The sequence below is a fragment of the Canis lupus genome, chromosome 24 (genome assembly GCF_011100685.1).
Source record: "Canis lupus familiaris isolate Mischka breed German Shepherd chromosome 24, alternate assembly UU_Cfam_GSD_1.0, whole genome shotgun sequence".
In the NCBI taxonomy this organism is placed as follows: Eukaryota; Metazoa; Chordata; class Mammalia; order Carnivora; family Canidae; genus Canis; species Canis lupus.
The window spans coordinates 32,658,724-32,683,350 of NC_049245.1; the positions used below are offsets into that span (position 1 = coordinate 32,658,724).

The 24,627-nt window shown below is 41.6% G+C and overlaps 1 protein-coding gene across 7 annotated transcripts in view; it reads left to right on the forward strand.

Moving 5' to 3' along the window:
• The window catches only part of PKIG (cAMP-dependent protein kinase inhibitor gamma), a 100,401-nt gene that overhangs the window by 51,228 nt on the left and 24,546 nt on the right, over window positions 1-24,627 (forward strand). For 2 of the 7 annotated variants that reach the window (XM_038572417.1, XM_038572416.1), the window contains exon 1: window positions 16,037-16,232. The exons of 2 other annotated variants lie outside the window; for them this stretch is intronic. Coding sequence is in view for 1 of the 5 variants with exons in the window: in XM_038572418.1 (XP_038428346.1) it covers window positions 21,099-21,173 (75 nt within the window). In the remaining 4 variants the exon portion in view is untranslated. Of the gene's footprint in view, window positions 1-15,943; window positions 16,233-21,098; window positions 21,174-24,627 lie in introns of those variants that run through there. 3 more of the 7 variants (XM_038572415.1, XM_038572418.1, XM_038572413.1) reach the window with 3 other exon arrangements.

Sequence of the window (24,627 nt, forward strand, 5' to 3'; positions counted from 1 at the left end):
TGTGGACACAATAGCTTCTTCGCAGCTCTTCAATAAATAGCCTCTGTTTGCTGTAAATCATGGCATTGGTGCAGATTAGTTTGAAGTTACCTTTAGTTCTGTGGACTAACAGCCTTGTTCTTGATCTAATCTTTAGTTGTACTGAAATCCAGTGGATGTGTAATTACCATCAACATGCCAGGAGCGATGCAATCAGTCATGGAAAATGAGAAGAAAGCTCTGGGGTCCTTTCTCTGTGATTTTCCCATCAAAGCTTTGGAAGCAGGACTCTGGCTGAGGAACTCAGAGACTTGCCCAGGGCACTTCCATCTCACAGATCCTGGCCCCTTCTCTCTCCTTATCATCTTGCTTTTTAAAAGTTCCTCCATTTTCTTCCATATTTTATTTTCTCTTTTCTTGGTATGCGTTGTCCAAAGGAACTTAAAAACAACTTTTTATATTTTTTCTTTTTATAGAATACTGTATTTTTATTACAAAAAGCAACATTTAAAGTGCCAACAGACTAGGGCTCCTGGGTGGCTCAGATCATGATCTTGGGGTCCTGGGATTGAGCCCTGTGTCAGGGAGAAGCAGACTCCCCACTGAGTGTGGAACCTCTCACTCTTACTCTCTTTCAAATAAATTCTTTTAAAAATAAAATAAAATGCCAACATACTAAAAGAAGATAATAAAAGTTAACTGGAGTGTTACTTTTTTTTTTGGAGTGTTATTTTTTTATGCAAAATACTGTTTTCCCTTTTACGACCATGGGCCTCTATTATATACATCTTAACATTAAAATAAGATGATTTTTCTCATGTCTTGAGATATTCTTCTGTAGATCGCATTATAACTGCATAATATGCCATTCTGCAGGTATACCAAAAGTGCACTTTGCAGTTCCTAATTATGACTTCTAGAATTATTTTCAGTCTTTCAGTCTTATAAGCATTGCTGAAGTCAACAACCTGTGTCCAGTCTTTGCACTCATCCTCTAATGATCTCTCCCAGGATAAAGTCTTAGAAGTCAAATGACCTGGCATGCATATATATATTTCTTAATTAGTAAACTTTATTTTTTAGACTAGTTTTAGGTTCAAGCAAGATTAAGCAGAAAGTACAGAAAGTTCCCATATACCCCTGTGCATGTAGGATCTTAAGGATTTCAGCACGTGTTGTCAAATTGCCTTTTAGGACTGTTGCACCATTTTCCATTCTTAACCTATATTTTCCCATATCTCCACAGCACTGGGTGTTATCATTCAAAATAAATCATTGATAAGGTACATTTAAAGTAGAATACCTATGCCAGTCATCGTAAAGCTGATTTTTTTCCTTCTGAAATTCAGATTTATGTTATTCATCCCATTACTCTTTTCTATGGTTGGTGATGGCAGAGTTCTACAACCTTCCTTCCTTTGCCAGTTTAACAAAAATTAGAAAAGTATTACTTGTACATAAAAATAAACACTTCCATAGAACAGAAAGATACACAGAGAAAAAAAGGGAGGGGGAAGTCTCCCTCTTCACTTAGCCAGCTTCCTCTTGAAAGAGACTTCTTCCTTACTTTAATGGTTTTTAGTGATTGTGGTAGTTACCTCCAAAATTGTAAATAAGATTCCTACACACACATACTTATTTTTTCTTTATTTATGTTTTTAGACAGTTAACTTTATAAGTAGCTTTGTATCATTAAACAGCAGATGTCTTTAAACGTTCCAGTGCTTATCTCATCTTGCTAAACTTGTGCTTCTTATTTGACCTCAGAAAACTTCCCATGCTGGCTTTTAAGCTCAGGATTACATTTGACATATTTGCTAGGGTGATGGCACCCATCCATCATTTGAGGTGTTTTGGCAAGACGGTTTTGGGATCCCTTGTGTTGGCTGAAATGGTAGTCAGTGTTGATGCCTTTGCTATTGTCTCGAGTCCCCTCTGTAGAAAAGAAGTAGTTAGCACCCCTCCACTCTACCTCCTGTTCTTCCCTCTATCTTCCTACATTCAGATGAGATAGATGCTATTATTTTCTTCATTTTACAAATGAGATCTCAGAATTCAGAGAGTCAAGTGATTTGCCTGAGGTTACATAGCTCCTAAGTGGAGGAGGGAGCCAGGATTTTTTCCCAAGTACATCTGATTTCTTTCTCTTTTTTTTCCTGAAGATTTTATTTATTTGAGAGGTAATGACAGAGAGAGCTCATGAGCAGGATGAGGGGCAGAGGGAGAAGCAGACTCCTGGCTGGGCAGGGAGCCCAATATGGGACTCCATCCTGGGACTCCAAGATTATGACTGGAGCTGAAGATAGATGCTTAACCAACTGATACACCCTGGCACCCCTCAAGTGCATCTGATTTCAACACCCAGGCTTATCCTGGTGCCACATTAACATGTCCTCTCCACTCTGACTCTCAAGACTGTTACCTCCCCTGCCCTTCCTGTATCTGGCATTGCTGTCATTTTTCCTGGGCGTTTAGGAAAAGGTAGGTAGGTCTGTATTTTGATTTTGGCTGCAGGACTTACAACCTGTAAATTATCGAGTCACTATGCCCTTAAATATAAGCATTTACAAGATATTTTGCAGAAAAAAATGAGATAATCTTGTGTAAAAGGTCCTATGTAATGCAAACATCAGACATGATTATTTCAGAGCTCAATAAATATTTGCTGATCTAACAATGCAAACCAGCAATGTGGATTGTAGGCTTCTCTTCACATAGATTTTTCAGAACAATCTTAGTTTGTCAATTACTTTTTCTTAAAGTGGCATTTTAAAAAATCTGTGGTTACTGTTTATTAAAGAGAAAAGCTCTCGTTTTTGGTTTTTGTTTTTTGGAGATATTTTTATGTAGACACAGAGAAATCGAAGTCCACAAAATAGCAGGCTGGCTATTTAAAATGGCCCCAGTGCCTTGGCATCTTGTTGCTTTCCTCTGCTTGTGCTCCATATTCATGTCACTCGTTTCCACCTGTTGTTCCATTTGTAGTTAGGGAGTCAGTCCTGGGGCCAAAAAGAAAGTTGAGGGGTGAGCTTAGTCTGAAATGTACAGTCTGGCTTATCCTACCCTATCATAACAGTCTATAGTCTTTCCTTCCCTCAGTAGATTATACCTTTGTGAGTAGAGGTATCACTTTGCATTTACGTTTATACCTTTAGGATTATGTGTATTAGGTTTCCAACAAATGTTTATAAATCAATAGATGTCAGCGGTGTTCTAGTACTTTCTGCATAAACTACAAGGTGGCTTGGAGTATCCATTGTCAACAACAAGCAATATCAGTCAGTGCTGTTGCAGTTTTCCTACAGTGAGCATCCCAGAAATGGCCTCCACAGGTTCAACAGACCTCTTGAAATGATATGCATTTAAAGGTGTGCATTATCTAAAGAGCAGGTCTTTGTTTTCATCACCTTCTCAAAGGAATATGTGACCCAAAATGAGTTAGCAACACCACACAAATTGTGAAAAGCTTTTCAGTGGTGTGGAAGGGTAGATGAGTTGATTTATTTTTGTGCCCAAACACATATCAGTCTGTTCCTTAATCCCCCCTTTTTTTTCCTTGATCCCTTTTGATAGGCAAACCATATATACCTCTGATTCGTTAGCACCTTAAGATGTAGATAGGATCAGCTTGACTCCTTGTTTACAGTCCTGTGGAAGTCTGAAGTTTCCCCCAAGATTCTGCAGATTCCTTGGGGGTGAAGGTGTTTTCTCAGTCATCTCCTTCTCCTCTCTTTCCTGTTTCTTAACCTGTCAGTTCAGAATTGAAACTCAGTCCTTTCTTGGTTTCCATCAATAACAAAGAATACACTCACAGAAAGCATTTGTCAGTGTTGTTACCAGCTTTGTTGGTGATTTGGGAGCCCCAGACCCTGGACCTCTGGCATCTCCCTGGCTCCTTTCTCCTTCCCCTTCCTTTATTCCTTACAGATTTCCCTTGGAATTCAGTTATCCTTTCTTTATTGTGCAGAGCTACTTGGCAACCTTGAGCTTTTGTTATTTTTTTGCATGGCTGAACTCAGAAAGGTGACCAGTAGCTAAAAAGGCCTCCCATTTGACAGCCTTTCTCTTCAGAAGGCAGATGTGGATATAAATATTTTTTTTTCCTTTTGTATATATATTTTAACATCTTTTCAGATTTCTTGAATCCATCTGAATAATTCTGTAGGTCTATGTTCTTAATAAGAATCTCCCTGACTTACTTCACTGTGAATGTAGGCCTTTGCAGTGGGGTAGGACCTATAAGCCCACTGAAGATCAAACAAAGATAGAACAAAAGAGGAGGAACATTTTTAGTTTGAGATCTACTAAACTGGCTTCCCTCACTGTCCCATAAACTAAGTTTCCTCCTCCACATTTCTTTAACTTTTTCTTCATATTCTTCTTTTGAAAAATAGTCATATATTTATTTTTTTGACTGTGACATCAGTATGAATTTTATAAAAATTAGAACAACATGGAAGTACACAATTTAGTTAATGAAATAAAACAAAACAAACAAACAAACAAAAAACACCCCTCCTGCCATAATCCTGCTGTCCAGAGATAGCCTCTGATAACAATTTGGTATATTGTACATCATTTTAGAGATGTAAATGCATATAACAACAATAGTAAAAGACTGATTATGAGCCATGTGATGTGCTTTGTCTCATTAAATCTTCACAGTGTCTCTGAGATGGAGCCCCTTGTTTACCAAAAAGTAAACTTGAGGCTTATAACTGAAGACTTGCTAAACATATTTCCAATATTTGCTTCTATAGGTAGCCTGCAGTAAGTAAACATGTATTTAACCATTGTTCTTGTCTGATTACCTCCACCTAACAAATTTCCAGAACTATAATGCTTGGTCAAAAACTATGCATATTGAAACTTCTGTTTTATTTTGAGGGAGGTAGTTAAGAGCATGGGCTTTGTGTTCATGCATAGCAGTGTTTATATTCCTACTGCCACTTGCTAGTCACTCACTAGACTTAAACTGTGCCTCATTTTGCTCATCTGTAAAATGGGATAAGAACAGAAGCCTCTTGTGGCTGTGAGGATTAAATGAGATGATGAGTGAAGGCGAACAGTACACAGATAAATGAACAAGAAAAATAGCAGTGCTGTGCAGGCAATTAAAGTAATGTGGGGCATCTGTCTTCAGCTCAGGTCATGATCTCGGGGTCCTGGGATCGAGCTCTGTGTCGGGCTCTGTGCTCAGTGGCACAGAGTCTGCTTCTCTGTCTCCCTCTGACCCTTCCTCCACTTGGTGCTCTCTTTCTCTCTCAAATAAATAATTTTTTTAAGTGATGTGATAGGTAGATGGGTGGTTACCTGAGGATGAGTGGGTTGGGGAAGTCCCCAAAAGGTGGCATTTTAGCTAAGGTCTGAATGATGAGGATATTCTTTCAATTCCTAGAAGTAGAGACATGGGATCAAAATTGCATGCATTAAAGTCTTTGGTCAATATTGACCAACTGACCAGCAAAAAATTTCTCAAATAATTTACATTTCCTCCATATTACAAACATACTTCATTCCTTCACCCTTACCACCCTTTTCTCCTGTGTGATTTTAAAAAGTGGGATTAATCTAAAGATTATCTTGGAGACCTTTCTGTTTGCCTTCTAAAGAGCTTCCCTAGTGGGGGGCAAAAATAAGGAAACAAGTTAGTCTCTTGGAGGAATCCCTTCATTGTCCAGCATCACCCCCTATACTATAAACTTTTCTTCTCACTCAGTGCCCTTTCCTCTCTGCCAGTTCCTGCCTGCATCATGTGATAGGACTGGAAGCTGCCAGCATGTTAGCCAGTATACATGTTGATTAACAACCATGTTTCCCCTTTGGAATTAGCCAGTGCCTGGCTCAGGGGAGGTGGCTGATCAGCATTGCCTTTGCTATAAAAATCTAGGCAGCTTTTAGAGGTAGGCTGGTTTTTCCAAACAAATGTGTTGGCAAGGGTGTAATAATAACCTTCTGTGAGTTAAAACCATGCAGAAGGCTCTGCACATCTTTTTGTTCCCATCAGACCCCTCTCCTGTGTGGCTTGTGCCAGGGACAGGGTCATTGGGAGCACTGTCCCTGCAGCTGCAGCTGCCACAGAAGCGGTGTGTAGGACCTCTTTTGTTTGTTTGTAATGTGTATATGATTACATATTGTTGGTGGATCTGTTCTGTAACAGCCTTTTATCGTTCTAAACCGGTGTCGTAAGAAATATTCTTTTTGCAGGTCTCAAGTGGGGCTTAGCATCATTATGGTGATAAAATACCTGTTAAATTACAAAGCTCATTCAGATACTGTTTTAATTTTAGTGATTTTTTTTATAGAATACACATATATTAGAATTTAATTTCTGATTCAAGGCCTAAAGAAAATGATATAATGTGGTTTAAGTTCATAAGCAAAAGGATTAAAAGTCGCTTGTTCTTAAAATGTGATTTCTTTTTATGATCTTGATCTTTTTAAACTCAGCAACTTAAATAAAACATCCTGAGGGCAACATGTGTGAGCGAAGGGGTCCGGGGGCGGCGTGGGGAGGGAATGTGTTTGATGAAATTGTCCAGGAGCAAAGCACCGCTCACTTGAAATCCAGAGATTTGTCATCCAAATATGTGCAGATTGCTGGTACTATAAATAGTTTGAACTCGAGTAAACAGCTTATTCCCTCTAGCTGCTGCTTGGCCATTGTTCAGATGCCAGAACAGCCAGGGAGCAGCTTCTCTAGCCAAGCTCATGGCACTTGTGCCCAACTCTTAATCTCCTTCTTTGCCAGGCAGGGCCATCAGCTACCCAGGGTTTGAGATGACCAGAGGGCAGACATTCAGGCCCTTCAATTCCCCACTTTGGGCTCCCACCCTGACCCAGCCTGTCCTACGGCTTTATAAACTCACTCTGCTCTAGACTAGCACCAATCTGAGGTTCCTGGCAATTATAAAAAACCCTGGGGCCACATGGCCATTGACTTAAGTAGATTTAGGAGAACACAGACTTTTTTTTTTCCAGGGCCGAAGCATGCATGGCTCATTCCTTTCTTTTGGAGCCAAGAAGAGTGGCACTAGCTGTCAGAACTGCTGCGGGCTGCCTATGCCAGCAGCTGATCTGCTTTATGCCAGGAAGACAGGCTGCTGACATTTTCAGAACCCCTTTGAGGGCTCAAGTAAAATGCTGACATTAGAGCAACTAAGGACATTCCATGGTTTATTACTATATTTCCTTTGGAAAAAATAAGTCTCTTTTTAAAATTCCTGCTTCAGCTGCATTCATTTACAGTGACTCTTATGTCATATGCCTCTGAGGAGGTTACGAATAACATTTTGTTTGGGGGCAGATGGTAGGGTTGATACAAAAGTACTGAATTAAGGATCAGAAAACCTGGATACTCAGGCAAGTTACCTAACTTTCTGCCAAGTATAGATAATTCTGTCTCTCCTGCTTCATGGATTGGATGACAGGGTGGATATTAAAGTACTTTCTGGACTATCCCAAACTAGTAGAGTATAAAGGAGAGATAGGGTAGTGGAAGGAGTCTCAACGAGCCTGCCCTTCTACTCTGTAATCTCAAGCACATGGCTGATGTGTCTCTCAACCTTAACCTTACCGTCTGTAAAATGGGAATATGATACTGGCTTCCAAGAGTGTTGTAAAGTTTAGAGATAACATATAAAGCACTGACAAGTGGTAGATAATTATTAAATCACAGTGATGATTATTATTACATTTAATGTAAGATACTTACTCTGGGTTATTCAGGATTCTTGACCTGGAGAAACAGATTCAGTTTGTAGATGTCAAGATTAGCAAAAGGCCCAGCTAAAAGCTGATGGCAATAACTAATAAAAATAGATAACATTTTTTAAAAATCATAGTAATATATTAACATCATTTCTTTAAAAATCTGCCAGGTCCAGATTTACTTCTTGCTTACCCCCTCACCTGAGGCAACATCTGCTTTTAGCCCTTCCATTGTTCCCTCCATTTCTTTCTTTCTTTTTTTTCCCCAGTAATCTCTACATCCAATGTGGGGCTTGAACTCACAACCCCAAGAGCAAGAGTGCATGCTGCAGTAACCAAGCCAGCCAGACACACTTCTCCCACCTCCCATTTCTTTTTTAAAGTTAATTGTGTTGGATGCCTGGGTGGCTCAGTTGGTTAAGTGTCTGATTTAGGCTCAGATCATGATCTCAGGGACCTGGGATTGAGCCCCATGTCAGGTTCTATACTCAGAGGGGGGGTCTGCTTGTCCTGTCCCTTCCCCTGCTTTTGCTCTCTCTCTCTCAAATAAGTAAAATCTTTTTAAAAAAATTAAATTAATTGTGTTTTGGGACACTTGGGTGGCTCAGTGGGTTAAGTGTCTGACTCTTGATTTTTGGGTTGGGTCATGATCTGGGTGGTGGGATCAAGCTCTGCATCAGGCTCCGCACTCAGTGGGGAGCCTGAGATTCTCTCTCTCCCTTTCTCTCTCTCTCTCTCCCCCTACCCCTATTCTTTCTCTCTCTCTCTCTCAAATAAATAATCTTTAAAAAAATTGTTTTTGTCAAAATGGCACATTCTCATAGGTTTGCTTTATTCTTTTTAAGATCAAATACCATTATAAACTTGTACTGAAAAGAGCTGTCTCCTGCCCCCAGCCCTCTCCCCGGCCTCCTGCCCTGCTCCCAAAGGGATACCCTTTTGATCCTGCTGGCTGTTTGTTCTAATATTACTTCCATATATCCAAATAATATGCTTATTCAGCTATCTCTGTGAACATTCTTTATTATGGAAATTTTCAGACATATACAATATTAGGATAATAAATTGAGTTGTCACGTACCACTCATTACCTAGCTTCAAGAATCATGACCTTTTGTTTCATGTATGCCTGTAGCCACTTTTCCTCCTGCCATTGGATAATTTTGGAATAAATTTTAGACATCATGTCATTTCATCAATAGCTACTTCAGCATGTATCTCTAAGAGAACAAGGACTGCTTTTTTAAAAAACAACTACACTACCATTATTACACATAAAATAATCCCTTATTACTTGCAAAGATTGCTGATTAACAAATTCTAAGTATTTCTTTATTCAAATCAGATTCAAACAAGGACCACATACTACCATACTGCTTTTTCTTTATCAATTTTATGTGTCACCTAATGACCCCCTAGGATGGTTCATGAGGCTTTAGCTTTTTTACATGCACCAGAGCCCCCTTCACACTTCTTTTCCTTTTTCTCCAGATATCACAGTTTTTTGCTTAAATCAGTATTCAGTGATTTATAGCATTATGGCATTATAAATATTGTTTACTGCTGAGCCAGTAACTTTTTGGTTGTTTTTCTTTTCTGTAGACTTTTCCTGGACTTAATAACAGCTTCTTCTTAAATATGGTCAGTTTTCCTTGTTGTTTCTTACTGCAGAGGCTTCCCACACTTTCCTGTGGACTCTCAGTACAGTTTCCGGCAGGCCTGTCAGGGGGCCCCACAACTCTGGTTTCCTGGAGCCTCCTACCCTCCTGCTCTAGTCAGACTGGTGCCCTCCTGGTCTGTAGATCAGTTGGGGGTCTGGAGTTATCCTCCTCTTCATCCTTGGTGTCTTCCATCTCTTGTTAGATCCCTGCTTTCAAATCCTACTTTATAGTTTAAACCCTCATTTAGATTAAAGTATATTCTCCAGAAGTTTACTGAGAAAACAGTACCCAAGGGAGAAACAGTTCTAAGTCCTTGCATGTCTCAAAAATGTCTTTATTTTGCCTAGCTGAGGATAAATTCTGGGTTCCAAGTCATTTTCCTTTAGAACTTTCCCCTTCGAAAGCATTGTTCCGTTGTCTTCAGGCAGCCAGTGTGGCTCAGAAGGAGTCTGATTCTTTTCTTTTGACACAGTTTGTATCTCTAGAAACATGGGATTTTTTTTCCTTTTGAATTCTGAAAGGTTAGAAGACTACATGTAGGCATGATAGACTCTCCTCCTCAGCACTTGATACACTTTTCAGTTCAAAGATGTAACTTTAAACTCTGGGAAAGTTTCCTCATGGTTTCTTTCTTTCTTCCTTTTTTTTTTTTTTTTTTTTAAGATTTATTTATTTATTCATGAGAGACAGAGAGAGGAAGAGACAGGCAGAGGGAGAAGCAAGCTCCCTGAAGGGAGCCTGATGGGGGACTCAGTCCCAGAACCCAGGGATCAATGACCTAAGCCAAAGGCAGATAGATGCTCAACCACTGAGCCACCCAATTGCCACCCCCCCACGTGCCACCACCCCCCCCCCTTTTTAAGACTTCATAGTTTCTTAGATGACTTCCTATTGTACATTATATTCTTTTCTGGAATTCCTCTTTTTTTTTTTTAAGGTTTTATTTATTTATTCATGAGAGACACAGAGAGAGAGAGGCAGAGACACAGGCAGAGGGAGAAGCAGGCACCTTGCAGGGAGCCCAATGTGGGACTCAGTCCCAGGACCCCAGAATCACGACCTGAGCCAAAGGCAGATGCTTAACTACTGAGTCACCCAGGTGCCTCTCTTTCTCTGGAATTCCTATTTCAGTCTGATGTTGAGCTTCCTGGATTATTGTTCTATATCAAAATTCCTTTTTATCCTGTAAATATTTTTTTCCCTGTACTGTGTTTTGAAAGATTTTATTTTCCAGTTTTTCTCCTGAAGTGTTAATTTCAGTATTTATATTATTAATTTCCAAGAGCCTGGTTTTGTCAGCTTGTTTTGTGGACGTGGTATCTTCAGAATCTCTCTGATGACATAGAATTCTTTTTAAAGATTTTTATTTATTTATTTATTTATTTATTTATTTATTTATTTATTTATTTATGAGAGAGAGAGAGAGAGAGGCAGAGACACAGACAGACGGAGAAGCACCATGCAGGGAGCCCCACATGGGACTCGATTCCGGCTCTCCAGGATCACACCCAGGGCTGAAGGCGGTGCTAAACCACTGAGCCACCCGGGCTGCCCGAATTTTTTTTTTAAGGGTTTTCACTTGTCAGAATTTTCTTTCCCATAAGTGTCCATTTTCTCTTTATTTTAGTTTCTTTTTTTTTTTTTTTTTTTTTTTAGTTTCTGTCATGCTGTTGGTTTTCCTCAAATGCCCTGTGATACTTTTTCTTTCCTCTACTAGTAAACAGTAATAAAAACCTCCTTTTAGGAGATAGGCCCTTATTTCCTCTGGAATTGGTTGTCTCTTTGCCACCTAGGCCTCAGCCTTATGTGGAAAGCTGCTAGAAGCTCCATGTACCACACTGAACAGTACACTTTGATTTGGGACACCTGACTAGCAGTTAGACTGGGGGTCCTTCAAAGGATAAGAATGCCCAGTCTCATACTAGAAGGGAAGTATCCTGTGAACCTACCCATTTTTTAGGTATATACTTTCTGGGATCAAGCTTCTCTTCTGCCATCCCTCCACTGGGCTTAGTGGCTGCATCAACAGCTGTCCTAGGGGGCTAGGAGGTGGCCCCTCAGAACCGCAAATCCTGCAGAGAAAGCAGCCAAGTGTCCTCCAAAACCAGAAAAAAAAAGTCAAACATTTCTTTTTCATCTTTTATGGTATTGACTTCTCTCCACCCCCAAATGACTCAAGTGTCTGATTTTAAAACGTTGTTGTTGTTTTTCTAAGTAGGCTCCACGTATAATGTGGGACTTGAAGTAACCACCCTGGGATCAAGACGTGAGCTGAAATCAAGTCAGACAGTTAACCAGCTGAACCACCCAAGCACCCCAAAACATTGTTTTCAGTGTAGATACGGTTCTTTTTTGGGTCCATATGCCAGCAGGTTAACTGGTTACTTCTGGGTGGTAAGATTATGGAGGATTTTCCTCCCTTCTTTCCTGCTCTTCTGTATTTCCTTTTTTTTTTTTTTTTTTTTTTACAATAAGCAATTATAATTGGAAAGAAAACAAAATCTATATTTACAACTGTAAGTCTCAATCAGTATACTTCTCACTTATGTCTAGAAAAAAATGGGGATCTTCCAGCTGTGTGACAGTGAATAAGTGAGTTTGAAATGGCATGACAACTGAAATCTACCTTTGATACACTGAAAAGCTAAGTGCATTTTGCAGCAGTTGTTTGGACTAGAAGATCAGCTGTGGTGCCCAGAATTTATCATGTACTCCTTTCAACAGATACCAGTTGCCAGCTGAACAAGTTACATGACTGATCTATGTCTAGAATTTCCTCATTGGTCAGGTGGAGATAGTAATGCCTATCTCATAGGACCGTCATGGGGGTTAAATGAGAATTTATATAGAGTAATTAGAATATTATCTGGCATATGGTAAACGTCCGTTAGAAGTTTTCATTATTTATAGATTTCCTTATTTTAATCAGTGTCTCATGTACAAAATGCTCATAAATTAAACACAGCTTTTCCATAAGAAGCTCAAATTCTAGCAGCTGAATGAAGTCTGCTCAGAAATAAATATGTCTCATAGAGGAAAAAAGGTTAAGTTTCTTGAGAGAGAAACAGATAAAGTACTAAGGAAATTTAGAGGGAGAGAGACCCCTTCCAGGCTAAGGGTGAGGGGTCAGAATTAAGGGCAGCTTTGTGGCAAAAGTGGTTATCTGAGCCCTTCAGACCAGCTGTGTGCTCAGAAGCAGCTGGAGTTTCCTTTATCCTCAGGTGGAGATGATACTGCTGGCTGTGAAGAACTCCAGCTTTCCTGGAGGGCAACTCTTTCAAGAGCAGTAGAGGAAGGGACTCAGAATACAGGCCTGGCCCCAGGCTCTGTCACTCACTCCCGTGAGCCTTGTGCAGGTTGGTCAGCCTCAGCAGCATTGGTCTCCGTAGCTTTAAGAGGAGGGCATAGTAAACCTCCTGCTCCTGATAGTTGTAAGGATCATAGAAGGTGGTGTTTATAGAATACTCAGCACAGAGCGTGACCCCAGTCCACAGAGTGTATCTGCCACTGTCAGAAGGCAGAATGACGTGCTGGTGTTGTCTGTTCTCTCCATGGATTCTGACATAGGTGTACATTATTCAGTCAGCCATGCAAGTGTTACAAAATATATGTGGTCAAAGAAAACAACATCTTTGTTTTTGTTTTTATTTTTTATTTTATTTTTAAGATTTTATTTATTTAGTTATTCATTTATTTTTTAATATTTTATTTATTTTTTCATGAGAGACACAGAGAGGCAGAGACGGAGAAGCAGGCTCCATGCAAGGAGCCCGAAGTGGGGACTGGATTCTAGGACCCCCGGGATCACGACCTGAGCCAAAGGCCAGATGCTCAACCACTGAACCACCCAGGTGCCCCAACATGTTTGTTTTTATGAATGGGCTCCTTACCTATTATTTTTGTTCAAATAACAAAACATGATTTCAAAGCATTGAGAGTGATTTTGGCAAACTGACCTGTCCAGGGCCCAGCTCATTTCCTGATGCCCACTTGAGCCTCTGGAGTAAAGGCTCGGCCAGACAATGGCCTCAGCCTCCACCTCCAGGCCTTCCAAGCTGAGTATTGCTGCTGAGAACACGCCTGACAGTTCTCGGTGTCCTTATTCATTCTGACCTTCTAGAGAAATAATGGGTCCTTCTTCTGGTTTCCTGACATTCTTGACCTTACTCATTTACTGTTACATCAGTCTCAGGGTAGAGGATGGTGACACTGAGTCAGAATTAGAAAATAATGTCTTTACTTTAGGATGTCGTAACTTATTTTTTTTGCAAGTTTTTTTTTCCACATATTTTTGAACCTGTATTATGTGCCAGGCACTTAATCCACACAAGAGCCTTGTAGGGTAAGTGCTATTATTGTTTGCACTTTACACAGAAGTTGATTTGCCCAAGACCATCCACTGCTAGAAGGTCCAGAGACGGGAAGGAAACCCAGGTCTCTCTGAGCTGCTAACTGCTGTTCTCTATGACTTAACAGGCTGGAGTTCTTTTCATTCCACCGCAGCCCCACACCAACTTGTGGGAAAGCCTTCAGATTGGCAAACTCCCTCCTAACATATAGTCTGTTTGCTTGGTCCTTCATGATTACAGCATCAAAGATTTTGAGAATTAAAATTTTTGTTGGGGATTCCACCGCTCAGTGGTTTAGCGCCTGCCTTCAGCCCAGGGTGTAATCTTGGAGTCCCGGGATTGAGTCCCGCGTCAGGCTCCCTGCATGGAGCCTGCTTCTCCCTCTGCCTGTGTCTCTGCTTCTCTCTATATATATCTCTCGTGAATAAATAAATAAAATCTTTTAAAAAATAAATAAAATAAAATTTTTGTTAAGTCACAAACTCCCACAGCCTTACCCCCATCTATAAATAGCTTCTTCTTTCCCAAGAGTTCCAATCCCAACTTCCCATCCAAGTAGGTTTAAGACAAATCAAATCTGCCCTTTGGAGGGAGGGGCGACTAATGCCCAGACTTCCTTCAAGTCATATGGTGTTTTGGTAGCAATGCAAGTAAGTACCCCCTCTTACCTAGTGGCCTCTAGTGTTTCCTTTAGGCAATAGATTGACTACCTCAGTTCTCCACTGACCTGTCTGAACCCACCCCTTCCTCATTTGTTTGAATAAGTTTAGCTCATTTTTCTAAGTAGAAATGATCCCAATTAGAAATAAGAGCCATACTCAGAGAAGTAACCATTTTGAGAAGTATCATTGGCATGTGTGTGGCACGTGTGCTGGCCTAAGGAGTTAAATACTCAGTTTCTAGGTCTGGGCCTTTAATCTTGAGCTTTGTTACCTTGGGCATATTACTTGACTTCTCTGTGTTTCATTTTCCTATCTAGGAAAAGCAGATTAAATAATTCAGCCCCTGGGTACTAATTCTCCTAAAACAAGAATCAGATGAGATTATATATGAAAACAAAGCTACCATCTATCAACACTTAGTATGTGCAGATACGTTCAGTTCCCTTGCATGTTTTCTTCAATTCTTACAGTCCTAAAAGGGAGTTCCTATTACCCTATTTTATAGTTTAAAAAAAATTCAGAGAAGTTAAGTCAAACAGGACTCAGATCCATATCTCTGGTTCCCAAATTGATGCCTATAAGCAATATACATGTAACACTGCTTCCCTCTGTACAAGAAGTACAGAGGTTTCTGTTTGTCTTCCCCTGGAAGCCTGTACAAATGCAAGAGATTATTATGGTCTCTTCTAATCATTGCCGTTCCATTTTAATCCCTAAGGACAGTTCTCATGCTCCTTTATCTTATCTGGTAGTTTATGCTGCCTCTTTCCATGTCTCCCAGGGCTTGTGCAGTGAATTCTCTGGGGTTTTCTCCTAGAGAAACAGTTCAGCTCCACCGCAAAGGGGGTTGAGGAGCCAGGCCAAACCTGGCATCATGGGCATTGGCCTCTGACCTATCACAGGTTCTTCCCTCCCTCAAGTGTAGTCAGCCAGCTTGTAGTAAAATTTTTTATGTTGCATTTGTTGGTAAGCTCCTTAGTCATTGAATTTCAGAAGTGGGAGACCCCAAAACCATCATTTTATAGATGGGGAAACTGAGGTCCAGGGAGAGAGGTGACTTGCTTGAGGTCATTCATTCAGTTAGGAGTGCAATTGAGACCAGAACCTGAGTTCTCCAGGCAATAGACCAGCGCTCCTTCTGAGCCTTGCACTTGGATATGTGTCATCTCCCCTATGTGAGGGACAAACCTAACACTGTGCCCAGCATGCACTTAGGAAACTTGGTGGAGAAATTGAACAACTTGGAAAATTGAGCAGAAGGAAATGAGGGTGAAGTGGAGTGGGGATGCAGATCTCCACCCTAATGAGGGTATTACACACCAAAGAAGTGAATTAAAACCCAGCAAAGCAAACTAGATCGCCCTCCGTCAGCAGTGACTACAAGGCAAAGGGACTTAGGCCAGGAGCCCTGGCCCAGTGAGTGGATAGGAAGCCTTTTGTCACTAAGGCTGCGCTGTTGAAAATTGAAGGAAGGATGTTAGGCAAATGTGACGGCCTGGGATGCAGTTACAGCCCCCTGGCTCATTGTCCAGAGGAAATGGATCTCCCCCGTTGACAGAGAGGTGGAAACTGAGCAAGGGAGTTGAGTGGTTGACATCATCAGGCTGAGCATTGGGTTACAACAAATGGGGACTTACTTGGCCGGAGACGTGGGAAACACCCACTAAAACCTCGAAGTGCATTTCATTTAGAGACGCGGAGAGACACGGAGAGTGAGAGAGGGAAGAAAGAATCCAGACTGCACTGCCCTGCCGACTTGGGCTGCTAATCTCTAACCCTTAAAAGGGGAGGCATTTTGAATCCTGGTTTCTTAAATTCTCCCTTCGCTTGTGACTGAGGAGCCCTGGACTTTGGAGAAACTCTTTGGTCCTGTAAGTAGAACTTTATTCTCACCGCCACCTCCACCCCCAGGGAGAACAGGGCTTGGAGGCAGAGCTCTCTGGAGAGCTTGGCTTGCTTTACAGCCTGTTGGTCACAAGGTGTCTATTTTTATATTATGATATATTATTGCTCTGAAAATTATGGCTTTGTCTGAAATTGCCTGGGGCAAGAGTCTGAACTCAAGTTTCACAGATGGGCTCCATTCAATCGCTGTTTGACTTTTTTTTACCCAGAGAACGCTGACAGATTGGCTAAAGCTTTAAAAGCAGCTCCTTGCATCAAGATAGGTGAAGAATTAAGTCCTTCCTTAGACACTGGGATTTGTAAAACTTTTAGTTTTTTCTCTGATTACGAAGGTGCTACAAACAATTTTAAACGCTCTAGAGAAAAATGTCTCTGGAAGTGACAATTCCCTGTAATCTTCCCCTCCCAAATACAAGATTCGTATTCTAAATGTAAGATACAGGAGTGATCGGGTTTCTGAAGTTAACTTGTCACATGAGCCCCACTGCCACAGCAGCTGCGCGGACTCCCAAGATGGAAAGAAGTGTTGGAAGGCTTTAACTTTGGCTTTGTGGTCTTTTTATTGCTTCCTTTTTAAAATTTGCCATTGATGTCTAGAAAGTAAACAGAACAAATGTCAGTAAGCACTTCAGCATTTTATTTTTTGGGGTCTGTGTTCAGGATTTTCAACCAGGTGAGCCATTCTATGCAGAGGCCTTGTTGGTCCAGGCCCCTCACCGGTGGGCACTGGAGCTGACCACCTGAGCTGACAGTTCTCTGGTGGTTGGAGGTACATGTCCTGCAGCTGCTGCGTGCGACCCACCTCCCCTGCTAGCTGGTAGAGATAGATGGGAAATCACTGTTAAAGGGGAAAGCCTTCAGCTTTAAGAACCAAGGGGCCACCCACACAGGCTTTGTGGCCCTGAGCAAGTGTTCTACACTCCCTGGGCCCTGGTTTCCTCTTTTCTTCCTAAATGAGGGGACAAAACTAGATGATAGCTATATTTTGGAATTCAGCTTGAAATGAACCATCCATATCTCTTGCTTTGAGGAGAATCTTTAGGGCTTGAGGAGCAAACTACCCTTTGTTTTCAGTATGCCAGAGTGGGTAAAAACTAGCACCTATAAGGACAATTAAAAGAGGACATAAAACAGGCAACAGTAAGTTACTTTCTGAGTTTTTATAGTTTTGTAAATTTGTTGTTCCTGAAGAAAGAAAATGTCAGTGTGATGTGTTTGCATGTGTGCACTCTCACACACAATAGGGAGGGAGGAGAAATAACAACACTATTGAGTGTCTCTTAGGTGCTCAGCCTTTTGCATAACCTGAGGTGGTCAGTGTCGTCATTCCCTAACTCCACTGATTGAGGATTAACCTCCAGGGTATGTTCTCAGATTATCCTGAACGCCTTCCTTGTGTTCACCTGAACCGTGCTTACATAGTTACAGGACTTTCTTCCATTCACCCCATTCATCCTCTCTCCTAACCACAGGTTCGCTCTCCTGAGTCTGTCTCTTCCATTACCATAATCCTGTTACCTGGTAGAAAGCCTGGCACACAGGTCCAGAGGAGGCCTAGCATATTCCATTTTATGGAGAGCCCGCCATCCTAGTCCCTAGCCTGGCTAAAAAGAGGGAGAAAAGGAAGGAAAATCTCTCTGCTGCTCTTCCACCGAGACATGGCCTCTGCTGCTTCAGGACACCATGGCTGGAGCCAAAGGGCAAAGAAAAGCCAATGATGTTGTCAAATCTTGGATTTTAGAGTTGCCAGGGTTCTAGATGTTGGCAGTTTAAGGGACTTTTATCTTTAAGGCTATTAGAGGCTCCAGCCTTCAGGAAGATACAGTATTTAAAAACTGCTTGAATTGAGGTGCCTAAGTGACTCAGTCGGTTAAGTGTCTGCTTTCAGCCCAGGTCATGATCCTAGAGTCCCGAGATCAGGCCCAAAGTTGGGCTCCCTGCTCAGCCAGGAGTTTGCTTCTCTCTCTGTCCCTTACCCCTCTCATGCTCTCTCTCACCCTCTCTCATAAATAAATAAAATCTTTTAAAAATAAAATAATTTTTTAAAACTGCTTGAATTAAGATCATGGTTACTAGGAGGGTTCTCAAAGCCCCTTTGCATATCTGAGAGTTTTGGTCTTCACCAGCATCTCAACCCTTTGAAAGTGGACCATTGTTGCCATGGAATCACCCATGGTCATGGGCAGTGGGCTTCCGCCTCCGCCTCCACCTCTGCCTCTGCCTCTGTCTCTGTCTCTGCCTCAGCCCCAGCCCAGCTACTCAAGATCTCTACACTTTGGCTAATTAAAAAAATGATTCCAGGGGTACCTGGTTGGCTCAGTTGGTTAAATATCTGACCCTTGACCCTTGATTTCAACTCCGGTCTTATTTTTTTATTTTGTTTTTATTTATTTTTAATTTTTTTGGAGATTGTATTTATTCATGAGAGACACAGAGAGGGGCAGAGACTCAGGCAGAGGGAGAAGCAGGCTCCCTGAGCGGAGCCCAATGCAGGACTTGATCCCAGGATCCCGAGTTCATGACCCGAGCCAAAGGCAGATGCTCAACCACTGAGCCACCAGGGTGTCCCTTTATTGCTTTTTAAAAATATTTTATTTTTATCTATTTGAGAGAGAGTGCATGAGCAGGTGGAGGGGCAGAGAGAAAGGGAGAAGCAGACTCCCTGCTGAGCCGGGAGCCCAACATGGGCCTCTCCCCCAGGACCCTAGAATCATGACCTGAGCTGAAGGCAGACTCTTGACTGACTGAACCACCCATGTGCCCCTCGGCTCAGGTCTTGATCTCAGGGTCATGAGTTCAAGCCCTGTGTTGGGTTCCACACTATGCATGGCACCTACTTAAAAAAAGGGTGGTCCCTCTTCCAAAGATGGTGGTGAGGAGTTGATACTCTGGAATGACAGTACCTGCCTTTGATTTTTATTTTTGTATGAATTTGAATGTCTTTAGCAGGTGTGTTCTCCAGTTCATTACTATATATGCCATTTGCTTGCTGGTCTGTCACCATCTCTAGTCTCTCCCCTGCCCCTTGGCCCCTATGGGCATTTACGTTTGCGCCCCTAGGCTGGTGGATGTCTGTAGTCCCTGTCACTCAGACTTTCTAGAGTTCAGTGAGAAGCTGGGGAGAGTAGCAGTAAGAGCTCTGCCCTCACCACCTCCTAGGGGAGACATCTTGAACAGATTACCTTGTAGAGCCTGTTTCTCTAAGTAAGGGGTTGCAGTTATACCTACCTCCACGGGTACCACGAGGATGAAACAAAGCTCATAGCACATTAGTTGACACAAAAATACATGCTTGGATTAGCTACTTTATGGTTTCCAGAAGGAGAATGTTAGCCAGTGTATACAGGCCCTGGTCCCCTTGGTCATAGCTTGGCATTTATATGAGGGACATGAGGTCATCTCTGAACTGATAACTGTCGAAATCCCTTGGAGCTGCTATGCTGGCTCTTTCAGCCAAGCCTTAGCACTGTTTCCTATCACTCAGTCAGGTGCTAAGACCAAAAACAAAAGTGGATGCTCTTCTGCTGGGACCAGAGGATGCTGGCCCGGCCACTTAAGGAAGAAACTGGTGGCAGGTGTTATTTTCTGTGTGACAAGAAGCTGAGTTCACCCAATTAACTCTGCTGAGTGTTTTCACAAGGGGCCAGAAGTGATTCCTAAGTGGAGAGAGATGTGGAAAATCTAAAGTTCTTGGAAACAAGTCATTAATCACAACTCAAGGCTGAGCTCACTACCTCCTGGAAATCTCTCAGAAATGCTTTGTGAAAACTGTGAGCACTACTCCTTCAAAGAGTGGTTCCTTTGGAAGCTGCAAGTCAGCCGCAATGCTGAATGATTCTGAACTGCAGATGAAAATGCATTCGCTCTTACTTGAGGAGGCCAGCATTTCCTAACTTTATTTTAAAGAAGTCTCTTTAATCTTCCAAGAAATTATTATTCTTCAACTTGGCTTTTCCAAAATGAATAATGACCTTCAGGACACTACAGAAATAAAGTATTGGTAGCTGATGTGTTCTTATCACGTCCCAGGGACCTAGGTCAGTCATTATGTTTAGTACGTTATAAATGTGGTCTCTGCCTTTCAGTAAATTACACTGAAGACAGACTAATACTGAGCACAAGGGTGGAGGAACAGGGCCATGAGGAGACAGCCTGTGGCCTTGTGAAGTTCTTGGTGCATCAGGAAAGACAGGATGGTGAATGTAAATGAACAGTTGCAGTGGATTGGCTTCTAGTGGGTGGGGGTCCTGGTCTTGAGCTGGTTGTTTATTCCCACACTTCCCCTCCATTTCCTGATTCTCAGAGCTTTGCCAGAGTTTGCATTAGGGAGAAACGAGAGCTGCGCCCTGCTAAAGCTTTCACTCCTGGCACCTTCCCATCCAAGGCTTCAGATGAAAGGCAGAAACTCTCCCTCACTCATTGCAGGGGCTCCACCGTGGAGGACTCTGAATCTGCAATCCCAGGTTTAGTAAGGAGAAATAAGGATGGGTAATTCTTCAGTCTAAGATCACTACTGGATTTTCTGTTGGCTTGTTTTTATGACATTTATTATGGTGGGTTTTTTTTCCAGATTACAAAATTAGAACATGTTCATGGAAGGAAAGCTAGATAGTACAGAAAAACACTTAAACCATCACCCAGTGGTTTCACATCTCCAATTTTTTAATAAGCCATGTCTAGGTCAGAGGTGAACTTTGTTGGATCTCTTACACACATTCCACTTGGGTATCAGAAAGTTTCTGCCAGTGTAAGAAACTCCCATTTAGCAGTACAGGCTTGTCCTGTCCTCCACTCCTCTATCTTCTCACCCATATACTACCACTGCTTTTCAGGTTTCACTTCTGATTCTCTGGGCAGAGTCTTCGCCTGTCTCAGAAGTGCTCATGCCTTATGCTGCAGTCCCCCAGGTAGGAGAAATCATTGTCTATAGTTGGTGAGAGGTTGGAGCCTTCCTTTGTACTTTCCTGTGCGTGTACAAGAATCCATCCACTGTGCAGAAGAACCCTTGTGTTTAGGCATTATGCAAGGCGCTATGGGGAATACCAAGATAAATTAGATTTCTAAGTAGCTTGTAGTCTGATAGGGGAAAAAAGACTCAGATAACTCTCACACATGTCATTATGTGCCCCAAGAGAGGGACGGTGCCATGGAAAGCTTGAGAAAGAGGAACAGTTCAATACAGTTTTCATGTTTTCAGATAATACTCATTGAGCCCCTAATTATCTGCCAGGCACTAGGCAAGGTGATAGGTAGACAGTATTTCATAAAACAGGCATGATCCTTCTGCACATGGTCCTTCATGGCCACAGATGAATGGTGGTGTTATAAAGTGAATACACAGGAATGTGGTCAGGGCAGGCTTGCTTGAAGAGGCAGTGGTTAAACTGAGGTGAGGTGTCCATTAGGCCAAGAGCTAAGGCAGGAGGTGGGGAAGTAGGGCGTTGTAGGAAGGTATAATCCAGGTAGGGGACAGTTACATGTGTGCAAGAGCCCATGGCAGGAAAGCATATGCAATATCAGAGAGAATAAAGGGAAGCCAGTGTGGCCAAAGCATAGAGGAAAAGGAAACTGAGAAAGAGGTGGAGATTAGGGTTCAGAGAATTAGTCAGGGGCTGCCTGATGATGATGATGATGATGATGGTGGTGGTGGTGGTAGTGATGAGTCAGTAAGGCCTTTGTGGGTGGTGGTTGCTGTGTGGGGGATGGGTTGAAGGGAAGTCACAGTAGTCATGGGGAGTGAGGATTGGCATTGGGTAGGACCATTGGGAGCCAGGGGTGGGTGGGATGGATGGAAGAGGTAGATGGATTTGAAACTATTAAAGGTAGAAATTTAGTGGCTTCTAGTCTGTGCCAGACCCAGGGCTAGACCCTGAGAGCATAGAGATGAAAGAGATACATCCTCTGTCCCCTGGGCTTTAGAGGTCTAATGGCATTGAAGGTTGGGTACAATGTGGGTGGGCAGACACAGGAATATGGGATTTCCTTTCTATATTTAGCAGCTCTATTCCAGTATATGAACAAAGTTTCTCTCTGAGGTGGCGTAGGATATTACTCCAAGACTATAATTTTTTTCCTAAGGTACAGGAAAAACTGTTAGTCCCAAGAGCCTGCTTTTATTCATCGGCTTGTCTGTAATTCCCCCTCCTCCCTGTGATTTCATACCTGAGCTCCCTACTGGACTTGGATTTGGAGACTCAAATTTGAGTTGCAGCTCTATTTCCAACTTGCCATGTGACTTAGAAAGATTCTTAACTTCTCTGAGTCATTTTCACCTGTAAGTGGGAATGATACTCATCTGATACCCGGTCATTGTGAAGGTGAAACGAGAAAGGTACTTTAAAGTGCTCTGTAGGGATCCCTGGGTGGCGCAGCGGTTTGGCGCCTGCCTTTGGCCCAGGGCGTGATCCTGGAGACCCGGGATCGAATCCCACATCAGGCTCCCGGTGCATGGAGCCTGCTTCTCCCTCTGCCTGTTGTGTCTCTGCCTCTCTCTCTCTCTGTATGACTATCATAAATAAATAAAAAAATGTTTAAAAAAAAATAAAGTGCTCTGTAAACAATAAAGTGTTGTAGAAATGTGAGGTATCATTATTATTTCAAGGCAAAATTTATTGTCAGTGAAATAAAATAACAGTTAAAAACAAAGCACTTCACCAGGGAAGGCCAGAATGTACCTTGCACGTAACTGAAATGCAGATTCGGTATAGTCGCTGTTCTTCAGGAGCTTGTTGGGAACACTGTTCCTCATCTCTTCTATTTCATCTGCTGGGATAAACCCTTTCCTCTCCTCCTTCCATCAGAATGGTTTGCAAAGCCATTTCACTTCTTTGGATTCCAGAACCCATTTGATGTAGAAGCCAAAGCATCTGCTTGGAGACCAAGAGAGCCTGTGAGCAGAGATGAGGGATTTACAGGGCTTTGGTTCCCAGCAGCCAGTTCACTCCCAGGAGTGTATTTAATTGGTTTGGGGGAGGAAAGCAGTCAAGGGCAGTGAGCCATGGAAAACAGTCAACAGCACAGAACAAGCCGACACACCACCTAAATGGGGCAATTTCAAGCCAAAGGTTTAGGCTTTCTTTTGGGGTTTAATAGGGAAAATACTATTTTTTCTTAGAAAATATTTTGCCCCTTCTTAAATAAAAAGCATAAATGCTTAGGAATTAAAAAACCTTTTTTTCCCCTCTATGAAGCTTTTTTTTTTTTTTAATTGTTTTCCAGCTATTAAGATGTTCTATTTCGGACAAAAAAGAAAGTGACAGTAAATGAAGTTAACTATATGTAAAGATAATACACGTAGTGTATAACATGCTTATCAGCATTTTTCTCTGCTCTCATATGCTTGTCATTGTTTTTATTTTCATTAATTTTCCCAAAAATAATACCTGTGCTCCTTGTAACTAAAGAATTTGAAGATGTTATAAAGAAAAAGTTATAGTTTCTCCCTTCCCCCTGCTTCCCATTTCTGTCCTTCTGAAATGAGTTTGGTGCATATCCTTTCACACCTTTCTCCCGTCTTCTGTTGAAATGGATGTAGGGTTGGGTAGATGTGTGGTTATTTGTTTTGTCAGAAGTGGGATCATACTTTTATTTTGCACTTTATTTTTCCCACTAAACAATATGTCCTGGGTAGGTATAAATCTAATGCATCCTTTTAAGTAGCTTCAGGGCTTTTAGACCTAGGGGTCCACAATATATTCAGCATTTCTCCTTTGATAGATTTTCAATCTGTTATGTTTTGTTTTCACTAGAAATATTGTTGCGTTAAATATCTTTATATATATATCCTCTGCTGGTGCTTTTATTTTAATTGAAGTATAGCTGACACATAATGTTACATTAGTTTCAGATGTGTGACATAGTGATTAGACAAGTCATAGGTGATGCTGTGTCACTATAGCCATAGCCGCCATCTGTCACCATACAACACTATTATAATACCATTGACTATACTGGCGCTTTTATCTCTATAGGTTACATTTTCAAAAACAATATCATAATTTAATAATAATGTACATGTTGTATATGTATTTGACATTTTAATAGAGTATCATCCAACTTTATAAAGAATTTAGTAAATTGCATCCTTCCCAGAAATATGAGTACTTCCATTTCCCTACATCCTTGCCAATATTATTTTTTTCATCCTTGCCAATATTAGATAGTCTTTCCTTTTTTCCCTCCTACCATCTGTCCCTCTGCTCCCCCTTCCCCTCCTCCCTCCATCCCTTCCTCTGTCTGTACTGTTTTTTTCTGTGACCAAGCTGATGTCAGAAAATGGTGTCTTGCCTTGTATTTTCTTTACTATTAGTGAGATTGAACATTGTTTCATGTTAGTTGGCCATTTTATTTTCCTCTTCTGTA